Below are 14,922 nucleotides of genomic sequence, written 5' to 3' on the forward strand. Positions count from 1 at the left end.
TTCCATTTGGAAATGTTTTTGACAATATCGCAAGAACTTTCTGAAAATTAATAACAGGCAATTTCAATAGCCTTGTCCGTCTGTCATATTAAAATGTGCGAAAGCTTCAACGGATTTCAAACATGATGGGACACACAATTTTTTCAAAAAAGTCTTTGCAAACTTGTTTCAATGTTACTGTAACCTTTAATCAATCTGATGTTGTGCGACAAAAAAGTCTTCATCGCCACAAACAAATCACATGCATTCGATAGCCCCACTGGAAGGGGTTAGGTTTTAAGTGAATGCAAACAAAGTAGGTCAAGTTTATTTGAGTTATTGTAATATCGACTCTTATTTATACATTATATGCAAGATTTAAAAAAAAATTAAACTGAATGTCATGCTATAACAAAATGACCACTAGCGTTCAATAATGTTAACGTAGCAATAATAACCCCGATTATATGGCGCAATTATCAATCCTATGGGATGCTCAAGGTTCTATAATTACCCTGGATTTAGTCCAGCTGCCCTAAGAGAGCACTTAACTCATAGCACGCTATTGTTATAGTACTTTGTACACGCGAGCACGCTACTGTTACTTTGCTTATTGCATGATTGCACGCATTCGTAATAGCAGTTATTGTTCATGCCCATTGGACTGTACCTAGTGTTTTGCACGCGCTATTGGCAGTACCATCGTGTTAATTCGATTATCTCGTTATAAATTTGGCACTGGGGGGTATTTGTGGCTTGGAACAATAGGGATTAGCCCTGTGGCAGGATAAGAGTTAAAGCATTTCATGAATTAAATCTTACCAAGTTCACATTTACTTCTTATGGGTGGAGAGTGACAAGTTTAAATATATGTCTTACCAACTCACTTTAACTGCGGACCTCGAACCGCGAACCATGTGATCTCCATGCCGGTGACGTACCACTAGACCACGACGCCCCTGTGCAATTTGTTTGGGAAATGAGCTATGTAATCCCATTACCAACCATTAGGATAAGCCCAAGTGCAACATTCAGATGCCCTCATGTGCTGTAGAGAGGTGTCGTAGATTATGTCATCAGGCTGTTGATCACACGGTTAGCTGTTTGAGTCCCAGCCCCGTACTGATGTCATTTGCCAAGATATTAATCCACATTTGCCACCCTCCACCCAGGTTTGAATTTGTACCTTGTTTGAAATGAGTCGTTGGATGTTCTCCGTAGTTACCTAATCCTGATGAATTTGAACTTTAGTGGGTGTACCTACATTTGTGTTACATTACTTTGTCGTTTATTCAGGTTCTATTGGAGGTGGACGTCCTCCAGAGTTACCTATTTCTGATGAATTTGAACTTTAGTGGGTTACCTTTATTTGTCTTACATTACTTTATGGTTTATTCAGGTTCTATTGGAGGTGCACACAACGGTCATACTGGAAGCGGCTCAAATTATCTCTGTATGCCGGACGAGCCTATCTATGACGAAGTAGAAACCTCCCCACATGTTGAACGAGCCCGAATATACTCCTCTGAATACCAAGTCAATACTGGTCCTTCACGCATGCGACCAATGCATGACCATACTCCGACCTGTGCAGTCTGCAGGGCGCCCCCTGGCCGTACCAGCAAACTTATGATTCCTGCCCGCAACGTATGTCCTTCTCAAGAGTGGCGTTTAGAGTACGCTGGTTATATTATGGCAGAGAAATACACAAACAAAAGAACGGAATTTGTGTGTGTGGACCGAGAGATGGTTCCTAAAGCGCGGGTACCATGGGGGATCAGGATGGTGCGCTGTTGTACATGACAGAAGTCCGGTGTCTGATAGGTGGGGGCTTGGATTGTGGACCCTACATCGGTGGTTACGAAATAACTTGCGCTGTCTGTACTATCTGAAGTCCTATTAATAATTTCATTTCGTATAGTTTGACACTGTTTGTATATCTCGTCATGATCTTTGAACATCTTAGAACAATATATTTTTAATACACATCACAGTGATAAAATGTACACCTTAGTTGCATAGACATTCCAATGATTACGAGTTAACCTTAGTTTTATACATAAAACAGTGATCAACTGTATGAAAAAAATAGGCCTAGTTTGTTGATGGTTTTTTTTAATGTTGTTAGTGAATTTCCTAATATTTTTTCTTTTCCTTCAGGAAAAATAGTTATTTGGCTACTCTGAATTTTCTGACAAAAGCTTGTATTCATTCTTACATAAGTGTGATACGGAACCGAATGATCGTTCAATGTATATGTTTACATAATAATTTACTTTTAATCGAACTGAATTAAACAGACATTGACTACATAATTGCAAACGTTTTGTGGTTTGTTTAACGTTGTTGATAATGCTAAAGCGATTATGAGAAAACAGGTTTGACTGGAAATTGCTTTAAATCAATTTTATCTACTTAATAATATTACATAGGATCGTAGGAGGGTTTCATCCTTTAAAAAATAGACACACAATAAAAAGAGAAAGAAAAGGAAAACGTGGTTAAAAGCTGTTTTGGTCTGGGGGGGGGGGGGGGACGAAGCTTGAAAAGGAACAACAGCAAGGATCAGTACTGACAAAGGCAGAAGATTAATTTGAGCTACACTGTCGCTCATAACGTTGGAAATTAGTTTTTACCCCAATTTATGCAATTATTTTGACAATGATTTATTCCTAATAGATGTATGGCCTTGCATTATGGCTCAGGGCATGGGCACACAGAAGATTTTTTTCTGTGGGGGACCGGGGGAAAATTCAATGAATGATTGATAATGTATTGCATTTTCTTTTTCTTTTTCTTATATTTATGGGAACTGCCCCTACCCTAGCCCCCGCTGCGTACAGTCATGGTTCAGTGGCAAAGCAATGGCCTCGTAACCTTGAGGCCCCAGGATCAGAACCGTGTCGATGTGCTATATTAGTGCCCTTTTGTGGGGCATTAATCCTCATTGCTGTCATTTATGACTTAAGGGCGTAGGTGCCCTAGTTGATAAGCATAGTAGCTTACACATGCTTTAGCAGTTGCGCAAAACAAACACTGGCTAATCATTATTCAATAAAATATGACGGGGTGTTGGAAATTCAGTGTTTGCCAGACTGGTTGGGTGTTAGTGGGGTGTGGGTGGATATATATATGTGGCCTTGGTATGTAGGTGCGGCATGGTTGATGTGTAGCGATATTTTAGGGTGGGAAGAGTGCGTGAAAAGGGGACTACGTATATTTTTTTAAATCAAGATTTCTTCTGTCTTTCCCCTCTTGTCAACATTTGCTAGGCAGTATTTATTGCCCGGTATTAACCGGCCCACCCTGCTCAAAGGTAAAATATGAAAAACGACTAAAATTAGGTTTAGGATGAGCAGTAGTATATCAAGCATCCAAATTTGCACTAAAAGTATATATATATATATATGAGAAATTTGTCTCAACTGTGGTAAATTTTTGCAAACGAAAGCACAACTTGACAACATGCATAAAAGAATGATTTTCTTCTCCATTCTTGATATTAAACTATTAATTTAAAAAAAAGTCATACGAAAACCATTATTAAGATATGATGGAAGTATTGTTATGAGGAAAAAAGAGTATTTTATGTTAGAGAACTGGCGAATATTGATGTGATTCATCACTCGCTACTGCACAAACCTAAACTAATTGTTGGTTTTAAAACGCTGAATATTCTTGAATTTATTTATTTGATATTAAAGCTATAACATGAATGGATATTTGTTTGGGCGTGCATTTTCTGTTTAAAACTATGTTATAAGAATGAGACAAAGAACATGAACGGTTCATTTTAGTTTAGTTCACTTTATTCAGCCATTCAAAATCAAATAAACAAAGCATGTAATCGAAATAAGAATACAAACTAAATGGTTTGGATGCCCCTATAAGCAAAGGCTAGACGAAAGGAAGTAAACATTTACAAGTATACATAATCATACACACAAACAGTACCCTTTACACAAAACATTACCCACTAGACTACAGGAAAACAGAAATAATAAAAAGGGACAGATTATCATGGAGTATAGATCTTAGAAATGTAATGGATTAACAACATTTAAAGTAACATCTATTATTTTAAACATCATTTTGAATTGTAGGAAATACGTGGTTTTCAAGATTCGAAGGTATAAACGGCAATTTTTCAAAAGAAATTATCAAATGAATTTACTATATCTTAATAAAACAACATGAATCTATATTAATTTTTTTTTTCATAAAATAATTTCGTAGAACTTTTCTACAAACTGAATCGTTTATAATTTGCCAAACCCTTCTAAGATTATGTTTATTTATATTCATATTTATTTATTCATACATTTCACGAGCTATCGTTAGGATTGCGTTTAACTTATTAAAATATTTCTTATACTTAATTTCAAAATATTTAATGCTTTTCTTACAAAATAATAAATGAGCGATTCTATTTTATTGGTATACATGTAGTTTTCCTTCCACCGTGGGCTTATACCATGTTTTATGAAGTACGATAATAACATAATGATGCTGATTGTAGACCCTCCGGAGGACAAAATTAAAGTTACATCACCTCAGATGGTATAATGATTATTATCTTTTTTGATAACGTAGCTTTGATGGAATGATAATTATAGTCCTCATTCAACAATTGCACTTTGTTGCTGAAATCATTTTAAATTTAAATTGCAGAAGTTCACCAACCCAAAATGAAAGTCACAAATATGGTTTGTACAATGAAAATATATCGGTATTATATCAGTATTGTATCACAGTAAAATGTCAAACTAAGATTTAAATACAAGGTTTAATATTGAAGTGCAGAAAAGTTTGAAATGTTTTACATGGGAAAACGAAGAACACAGGATTACACCTTCACCGCAAACTTATATATTTGTTTTATAATTTCATGGAAAAACAATCTTATTTCAATGTAAATTCTTATTGACAAAAAACATCAATATGATATCTATGGGTCAGCTATTTACAAAACATATATCAATATCTAACTGGAAAAAAAAATCACTTATAGTGCAATATACGACCACATTCAAAAACTAGTTGTTCTTAATGTGTACTAAATACCTAAAAGGTTATTTTTTGTCTTCCAAGTCATTAATCGTAATAATTCCATTGTTATTGTTCCTTGCTAACTGTCGGTTGCGATGCATTATCAGGCTAACGCACGTCGTGCAACCCAAGGCTGAATATTCGTGAGGGTAAAATGAATGATATTTAGCTCTAGAGTGTACATCCTTCCCAAATGAGTTTCCATATGATACAAGTATGAATAACAGTAATTACATTGTGTTTTTAGTCGGAGCCTTCCAGTAGGAAGGGAGTAGGTGTCAATCAAGTACGATTCGTATAGATATAATTTCAGTCGCCCGATTGACTGGCTTCCGACTCAGAGCTGAGTTTGCTCTTTTGTGACTGAAACGATTAAAAGACATCGCAAGTTTGTTAATCAAATTCAGATAACCATTCAGGGCCTCAATTGCAGATATACACGATTCTTTACAATTCTTCATTCAACCCGAGGACACCAACCTGTGTGCCATCCACGCCAAGAGGGTTACCATCATGCCCAAAGTGTGCACATTTTTTTAAAAATCCAGACGCATATTGTTGCAAATAATGATGGAATAAATTTGTCATACGTATTTTGGGGGAATTGATTGTGGCAATTTGATTTTTTCTTGATCGATACAGTTGATACATTCTCAGGATTTTATCGATCAATCTCTATGACTTTTAGATGAATAGAGTTCCGAAAAGATATACATTTGATTCCAAGAGGACTCACGGTTATGTGTCTTTAACTCTGATAAAAGACAATTCCTTTAATATCTTTTATTTAAAAAAATGTTTTTACCATAGTGTACATTTCGAAACTGCTGGTTTTCCTTTGCAACTGTTAGACAGTGCAAAATGAAATTAAGGAATTCTATACTTCTTTCCACATCTTCCTCATGGCTCTCCAGTGTGTAGTTCTCGAATATCCAAACATGATCTTCTGGTATTCCAAAGATCTCGCCCATCTCTGTTTTAATTTTATCATCACCGTCATCCAGGTCACCTTTATTTGGTATCACCAGCATGATTCCTCTACCTGCAAGTTGGAAAATTCAAACAATGCACAAGGATATGATGCATAATCTTAACTATCGAGCACTAATTTGTTTTTTGGCCCTCGAAAGTATGAAAATCCTGCCCGCCCCCCTTGAGCGCCAGGGGGGGGGGGGGGGGATCTCCAAAAAGGGTAAAATTAACGTGTTTTTACACGTTTTTTTCCAGGCCCACCCCTTTGTTCTGCCACTGACTTCTACTACTAAAATTAACACAACTACCACTACCACTATTACTACTTCTACTACTTCAGTCAAACCTGGTTTAGTGACCACCTGTCTACAAAAACCATATGTCTTGTTTCCCTTGAAAAAAAAAAAATCTTGAAAGGAATCTGTCTAAAAAGACTACCTGTCTACAAAAAACAATTTCTGTGTTTCCCTCGGGCGGTCGCCATAGACATGTTTAACTGTACTACTACTACTACTACTACTACTACTACTACTACTGCTACTACTGCTACTCCTACTACTACTGCTGCTACTACTACTACTACTACTACGACTGCTACTACCATTAACTCCACTTTCACTACTACTAATATTACTACTACTACTACCACCACTATTACCTCTACTACCACCACCACTACTACTACTACCACTACTATAGTGCTATTTATGTTAGGAAGAGGTAATGTGTATTCTCTTGATTTTGCTTGTTATTCAAATATGTTAAGGGGCATGATTTTGTATTTGTTTTATTTTTGTAACGACAGAATATGTGTTCTATCGAAACCTAATGATTGTTGTGCTTCAAACATTCTTTGTTTATGCTCTGTTCCAACTATGTGTTATATCTCAATGTAACCCAATGAATGTTATTATCTGTAAACAATTATTTTACATGGTGAATAAATAAAACAAACAAACTACTAATACTACTGCTACTACTACAATTAACACGATTAAATATCGTATTAGTTCCTGCAAAAGAGACTTACTTTGGGCCTGGGCATGGATTTATTAACTTAGTTTATACGTCCAAGTTGTTAGTGTTAAAACTAACATCTCAATTTTTAGATTTCATACTATTGCTACTTGGCATAAGAAAGATGATCGTGCTAATTATTATCAAATGATAATATCCCTCATATATCAATTGAGTAAATATTTACAGAAGTACAAATTTCACGGCTTGTGTGGAATCCTACCGAAAAGGCGGTACATCCGCTTTGACAAATTCTCCGTGAATGTCTCAGATATTTGCTCATGATTCCTGGAATGAAAAAAAAAAAAATTAATTGTGACGTCATATATGAATTCTTTTTCTAGCACACCGTAAAAATCGTATGTTTGCGTCTTGTCTACATCAAAAAAGAAAGTATTTGAGATATCTTTCCTTTGTTGTTATTGTCGAATTCTACTAATAATTCATGAAGGACTGAGCTAGGACTGATAATGCATGTCTTTTTTTTATCCAACGACCGGTGTCGTAACATGACCAGCTTAAATGAATCGTTGAGTTCTGTTGCAGAGGGCGCTACACAAAATGATTTTTTTTTGTGAGATAATGAAATACTGAGTGGTAAATTTGAAAGAACATAATATTTAAATGACAAAATCATCTTTGTTTGATCAAAATCGGTTCAGAGACGGCTGAAATATAACGATTTGTAATACTTGTGTACCACCACAAATATTATCTATTTTTAAAAATTTGAAAAAACCGTTGAAAAAAACGAAATAACGCCTTTTACATCGTATTTCACCAAATGCCGACGTTGGATATTTTGTTGGCATTTTCGTGTATTTTTACCCAAAATTAGCCGGCTCATGTATTGTTATTTTTAAAGAATTAGTTAATTAACGGTCACCGTTCTTTTTTTTAAGTGGAGCTGAATTGGTATGATCGTATTGGCTAAATTTCACACATTTTGGGGTCTAAAATTACATTTTTAGCAATTTTAGATTCTAAAGGGGCACTATAAATGTCATAAGAATAAGAGCAATAACCATCCACTTTGAAGGCATTTGCGGTCTAAAAACAGAACTCAACTATCGCTTTAATACTAAGGATTCCAGATTCTCCAACATTTCAGTTGTTTACTATAGACTGTAGAGAGATAAACAGGGATAAACAGGAAGAAAGAAAGAAAAGATTTTGATTTGATTTTTTCGCATTCATGTAAGTACACAGTTTTTGGATAACAATAATAATATAAAGTAAAACAAATATTTTGCCGACGATGAATCATGATTAAGCAAATATGTATAACAATTGTTATTTTCAATTTTTTTTTATAAACTGTCATAAATACATTAACTCTTCAAATGTTATACAATTATTTGCGGAAGAATGACTGAGAGAAATAAACAGAGATAGAGAAACACAGAAAAGGAGGGAGGCAGTGGTAGGTGGCAATATATGGCAACGGCATAGAGACAGCATTTCTTTTAAATTTGACATTTTGAAGAAAAAAAAACTAAAGCGGGATACACTCTTTCTTTTCTTGGTTTTGAAAAAAGGCTACAATGTCTATTATGACAGTCCTCACCTATAGTCACATATGAAGATGGTGCAGTCAACCGGAACTTTGGGAGTTTTCTTTTTCGATTGTCCCTCTGTGCGAAAGTCTTAAACACGAATAACAGTTAAAAGGTGAGGGGAAAATGAAATAAAGCATGCGTTAGTGCTAACCAATTCTATAAAGAACAAAAGAGAAAGACAAACAAATCATGCACAATTGCAGGGTACCCCCATTTAAAGCTAGAGCAAATGTGAACAGTTTATATATGAGTTGTGTTACCTCTGTCAGTAATATTATCCGGCGATATTGTTCTAATACCGTATCAAAATAATTAGTTAGTTTTAAAATTAGAAAGAATTTAAAACTTTTTCATGTATGATTTCCTACTATGAGTTTTGTTTTGAGAATAGAAAAACAATCGTTGATTGGATTTTACATCTCTCAGAATTATTCAAATATTCGTGAAGTTTGGTCACTCCTATCATACAGCGATTTTGATAGCAATACCAAAATATATCAGATACAAATTGTATGCAAAAGTAAAAAAAAAATTGTCTCACCTATATGATATAGAATATCCTTTAGTTGGGTGTCGTCGTACTTCACCATTCCATTGTAATTGAAGATATGAATGTGATCGGTCAGTTCTATCTCCTCTATCTGTCCAGTACTATCGCTCTCCCTAGATGTTGTGGCCCTGCTGTCCGCTTCACTCGGATAATTTCATTCATTTTCATATTCATATTCATATTCATTTTAATATTCATATTCATAATTTTATTGATATTGATATTCATACTCATATTTATACTCATATTCATATTCGTACTCATATTCACATTGTTATTCTTATTCATATTCGGATTTGATATACTCATATGAATATTCATATTAGTATCAATACTCATATTCGCATTCTTATTCGTATTCGTACTTCTACGCAAAATCATAATCGTATTAATTTTTTACAGATATATTTACAATCAAAATATATTGCTATGGAGCTTTAGGAAGCGACCCCTTGGTATTATAACAATCCGAACTTATCACTAATATTGTTACCTTTTAGAGAAAAGATGAGTGAATTGATTAAAGATGACTTCCCAGCTTTTGCTAAGCCGAACACCCCCAGGTTGATGTGACCAGTGTCTTTATTCTTCGTTGTTGGTCTATTTGGTGAATAGTCCTTTATTTTGGTCCTTTTGGAATCTAATGATGGTCTCCTATTAGGTACTTCTCCTGTGATCCATCAAATACAAGACGTAGAAATGTGTGATATTGTTAATATAGGTCTACAACTTTTTGAAGGATTTAGTATGGAGTTATTGAAGAAAAAATTAAATTATTATAGATCTAATAACCTGATCAAATTGCATTTATTGCTAGAAAATAGATATATAACATTGTAGTACTTTCGAAACAAATATTGTTATGGATATTGCCAAAAAGTTTACCGCCGTGAAAATATACCTACATTATAATAGTTATAATCACCAAAAATATACCTACATTATAATAGTTATAATCACCAAAAATATACCTACATTATAATAGTTATAATCACCAAAAGTGAACTCTATGAAATTGAGCTCGCATCCAAGGAGCATATCACACTACAAAATAGTAGTAATAATAGTCGTCTTCGCAGTATTACTTTTAGTAGTGCTAGTGGTAGTAGTTTTGGTAAATTATAGTAGTGGTAGTAGTAGTGATATTAGTAAAAGTATTAGTCGTATACATATTAGTTGTTGTAATATACAAAGCAGTAAGTAGCAGTAATAGTGGAAGTAGTAATAGCAGTAGAAGTACGGTATTGCTTGAAACAAAGTAGACACACTGACACCAAGTCACACCAACGTCTATGGAATAATACATGCACTCACGCGTGACACAGTGTGATAGTGTCTATTTGATATAAAGCAAAACTGTAGTACTACAGCTAGTTAATAGTTGTGTAGTTGTAATATTGGTAGAAATAGTGGTAGTAGTAAATGTAGAAGTGGTAGTAATATCATTAACATTAGTAAAGGTAGTCGTAGTAGTAGTAATACTAGTAGTAATATCAGTAATAGTAGCTGTGTAGTGGAACCAGAAATCGTGGTAGTACTGTTAGTAGCAGTAGTAGAAGTAATAATATTGGTGGAGGGGATGTAGTAATAGAAGTACTACTAGTAGTAGCAGTGGTAATATGAGTAGAAGTGGTAGAAAAAGAATTATTAAACTCGTTTGGAGCCTACTCACTTAATAGTGTACCTGTCTCAATATCCACTGGACGATCGTCTTCTGTTTAAAAGTGTAAAGAGATTAAAACAAAAATTAGCAAAGTGGTAGATATATTTTTTTATTCAGTATCACTTTATTTTCTTATATGAAATGAAAAACTAAGCCTGATATATATCGGTAATGTTATCATGGAATGTCTCAGTAGTTTAAGTTGCAGTAGCATTGGAAGTAGTACTTTTAGTATTAGTAACGGGGAAAATATTTGCATTGATAGTAGAGTGTTGTAAATTATAATAATGGTAGTAGTAGAATTAGTAAACATATCAGTAGCATTAATACTGGATATATTAATACAAGTAGAAGTAGTACTAGAGCTAGTAATTATAGTACTAGTTGATCGTCATCTGTTTTAAAGCATAAAGAAAATGAAACGATATGGGCAACGTGGTTTTTATATTTGTATTCAGTATGAGTCCATTTTCTACTGTTAAGTGTAGCTTAACATGGGATGAAAAACTAATCCTTAAATATATCCTCACTGTTCTCATGGAATGACTTTAAACGCAATAGAAGCAAAACACAGCAACAACAGAGTACAACATAATCTAATAATGTCGACAAATAAAATTACGTAAATAAATCAATCTTTAATCCACTTGTTTGATATATCTGCTACTTTATTTTATTTTCTTTTTGTATTCGTTGGTCCAATAATCGTAGTGTTTGATTTGAACTGGTTCTCAAGTATTACATATGATTAGAATTGACTGATTTACACAGGAAAAAGGAACTTGTATTGGTTTAAATATACACGATGATTTTTTGTTTTTTTTGTCTGGTGTGTCTCGATGCCTTAAAGGAGCAAGGTGATTTCACCCTTCACAAGGATCGAGGATGGTGTACTCTTTATCAGGTTCATAAGGTATATCATAGGCCTTTAGTATGTTTTGTGAAAAAAGGTTCAGTGTAGTCAGTGTAATTACACGATAGACAATTGTTACCTGTTCTGTCTTGTGGTCTCTTGTATTTCTTACAGAGAAGTACAGCTATGATGACAACAACTACCACCACCACCAACACCACCAACACCACCACCACTACCATCAACACCACCGATGACGAATCTGTTGCAGCTGCTATTGCCGATGTTGGTACTAAAAATATAATTAAATTATAAGAAGGCATAGCATAGTAAACTGATTATCTTTAGGAATTTAGGTTTCTTGTGTTTGACTTTTGTAATATAATCAAAGCATCCCCCTTTCTAGAAACGAGTTTTTTCGTATTGCAAAAAACAATGGCACCATGTTAGTGATGCTAAGAATGGTTATGATTATCATCTTTTTAAACAGAAGTGTCAACAATTTGGATTATTCATGCCTGTAAAACTGAATTTATGTCACCATGATAACCTAGGATTATACTTGTGTTACGGAGATACTTGAAGGAAAATCCAACCTTTAATAGACAAGAACTGTTAAAGAAAGCAATGCAAAGCAAAGAAAGAACAGCATGACATGACTGTGAACATTTTAAATAAAATCTGACAAAATATGATGAAGCCGCGATTATTTTAAAGTACCCGAAGGGAGAAGGAACTCAGGAGAAAAAAAAAGAAGTTACTCATATTTTTTAAACGAGAAAGGGGAGAGCTGATCAGCACTACGTCACAATCTACTGACCAGATTGCCAATTCGGGCTGAATCGCATAAGTATAGTGAACTCTTAACTACCTTATTATTGGTCCGATTTGTTTCGAGCTATCGTCATTATGTTTCTCCTATTTTTTCAGATGTATTACAATTAAAGTTATTGCAACGGTTAGGTTATATTTGATATGATATATTTCATAAATTGGAAGACTCTAACCTCCAGGTTTGACGTTGTTGATCCCAACAGTCACGGATGATATTCCTTCAACTGCCGGGCCCTCAGCGATGCAGGTGAAGTAGTCATCTTCGGATTGAAACTCAGAAACCTGTAATATCACAGTTAGTTTTTGATCCACAGTTCCCTCTCGTTTTCCCGGGGTAATTGTTAAAAATGTACCGTTTGACAAGTCCTGCAGGGTGGTATTATCCATCCAGAACATGTCAACTTGTGGTTTAGCGCCCTCAACGAAGCAATCTAGCTGCACATGGCGTTGGTCAGGTATGGTCTTGATCATACAGCTTGCCTTTGGATTGTCCGTCACATTCACAGAGCCAGGCGAGTTGCTTCCACATTGGTGAACCCTAACGAGAGGCCTGATTGCTTTTACTGTAAACGGGAATATAATACAGTATCAATGATTTTCACCGTTTAAGTTACCAACAGAATAAAATCTAAAGACGTTAAATACAACCTATCGAATCTAACCCAACTAACCCTGTTTTCAAGAATACGTGATATTAGTTAGGGCATATTACGACTGGTCAGATCTTCTTTGAGAAAATAACATATCTTTATGTAGATTTCAATACAATGTCGCAACTGAAGTAGGAAGAAAACCTGTTTGTTTATAAATTTGTAATGATTTTGGGCAAGTAGGAAAAAGATATGGCCTTTGTCGTGAGACAACTGCATGACGTCAATTTTTTGCACGATTTGTTAAAAGTAAATCACGTGCTGAAAGATAGTTCGCCCATCATTGATGGGAGAAAAAAAGTTCGTTACACTGTGTAGATAGTACTACATTTACTATCTTTAGTTAAAGTGCGTTGCATTGTGCAGATAGTACTAGTATGTACACAATGCAATGCACTTTCACTCTCACTGAATGTAATTGTATACGTTGCGTATACGTAGGTACGTAAGTATTGTATGCACTGTACGTACCCTACACCTTGTGCTAGCTGTAAATGTATGACTTGTTGCTCTAAAATGACGGAAGAAGTGAAATGTTTCCGTCGTGGAATATAAAGCATTTAATCACCTTTTGGTTTCAGGCGATGGGAAACTATCACTTTCACCAACGGTAATTATTTGCTCACTATTCAATCATATATAATCTTGATGTTCATGGCGACTTGTTATGACTGGGCAAACAATATAACTTATATAGATTAACTTGTTATCAGCACTGTAATACATACCTGTCACAGTAACATTGGTGTAATTGCGAAATACTCGACCTGTTTCAAAGTCGGAAACTTCACAGATGTATCTGCCCTCATCCTTTACGCTGACGTCATGTATGAGAAGCGAAAAGTCGTTAGTAACATTATAGCGCCCTGCGTCGTACCCCGGTCCTGATCTTTTCCCGACCTGGTAGTATTGATCTAGAACAACTAGCAGATCGATCGATGACGAATCGCTCAAGAATTTCCAATAGACGGCATATGGTTTACGTTCGTAAGCACATGTTAGTAACCCTTCTTCGCCGAATGTAACAGTAATCTCCGGAATGGTTTCAACAACCGAGACGATGGATGCTTCTGGACCTAAGAGGACATGAACAGATAATTCTGGCATTTTTTTCCTATAATAATGATTATTTTAGGGTTGGTTGGTTTATCCATCAATCGGTTAGTTTATGGTCACAAGCAGAAAGTAATACGAACTTTTAGATTTGCGTGGACTGATACGTGTGACGTCCATTCAAAGCAGTGCATTAAAAGGACGTCGATCGTAGCAATCCACATTGAATAGCTTATCCCTGTATAAATACAGAGCAATGACGTAACGTGGTATCAGTCATTTGGATGGGAAGGGAGACACCAGTCTTTACGGTTCCATGACACATGCTCCGCCGACGATTGCTCAGCCGACATTTACTCCGCAAAACGCGATAATTGCTCCCCGACAGCTGCTCCGCCGACAGTTGCTCCGCCGACATTTGCTCCGCCGACAATTGCTCCGCCGACAATTGCTCCGCAAAACGCGACAATTGCTCCGGTGACAAATGTTCCTCGAACGACAGTTGCTCCGCCGACAGTTGCTCCGCCGACAATTGCTCCGCCGACAAGTGCTCCGCCGACATTTCCTTCGCCTCAAGCGACACTTGCTCCGGTGACATTTGCTCCGCCGACAATTGCTCCGCCGACATTTGCTCCGCTAAAAAAGTGCCCCGTAAAGGCTACTACGACAATAATTGTTGCTCCTTCCCAAAAGTACCCCGCAAAAGACAATCCTCCGCCGACAATTAAATTGCTCTCTGATCC

At 35.6% G+C, this 14,922-nt stretch overlaps 1 protein-coding gene across 1 annotated transcript; it reads right to left on the bottom strand.

Annotated features, from left to right (window-relative positions):
* Positions 1-10,790: 10,790 nt before the first annotated feature.
* On the bottom strand, positions 10,791-14,233 carry LOC105445625. The gene is made up of 4 exons (XM_011681390.1): positions 13,855-14,233; positions 12,650-13,039; positions 11,782-11,934; positions 10,791-10,840 (listed from the first exon to the last, which is right to left on the bottom strand). The coding sequence occupies exons 1-4, from the start codon at positions 14,231-14,233 to the stop codon at positions 10,791-10,793; spliced, it is 972 nt and encodes a 323-aa protein (XP_011679692.1).
* Between the last annotated feature and the right edge of the window lie 689 nt (positions 14,234-14,922).

Source organism: Strongylocentrotus purpuratus, unplaced genomic scaffold, assembly GCF_000002235.5.
Source record: "Strongylocentrotus purpuratus isolate Spur 01 unplaced genomic scaffold, Spur_5.0 spur5_scaffold_1, whole genome shotgun sequence".
NCBI classification, from domain to species: Eukaryota; Metazoa; Echinodermata; class Echinoidea; order Camarodonta; family Strongylocentrotidae; genus Strongylocentrotus; species Strongylocentrotus purpuratus.

Coding starts and splice junctions, on each gene's coding strand:
- LOC105445625 (XM_011681390.1), bottom strand. CDS start 14,233: ATGCCAGAATTATCTGTTCATGTCCTCTTAGGTCCAGAAGCATCCATC. Junction 13,040..13,854: donor CACCAATGTTACTGTGACAG/GTATGTATTACA, acceptor TCCCGTTTACAG/TAAAAGCAATCAGGCCTCTC. Junction 11,935..12,649: donor CAACAACGTCAAACCTGGAG/GTTAGAGTCTTC, acceptor TTATATTTTTAG/TACCAACATCGGCAATAGCA.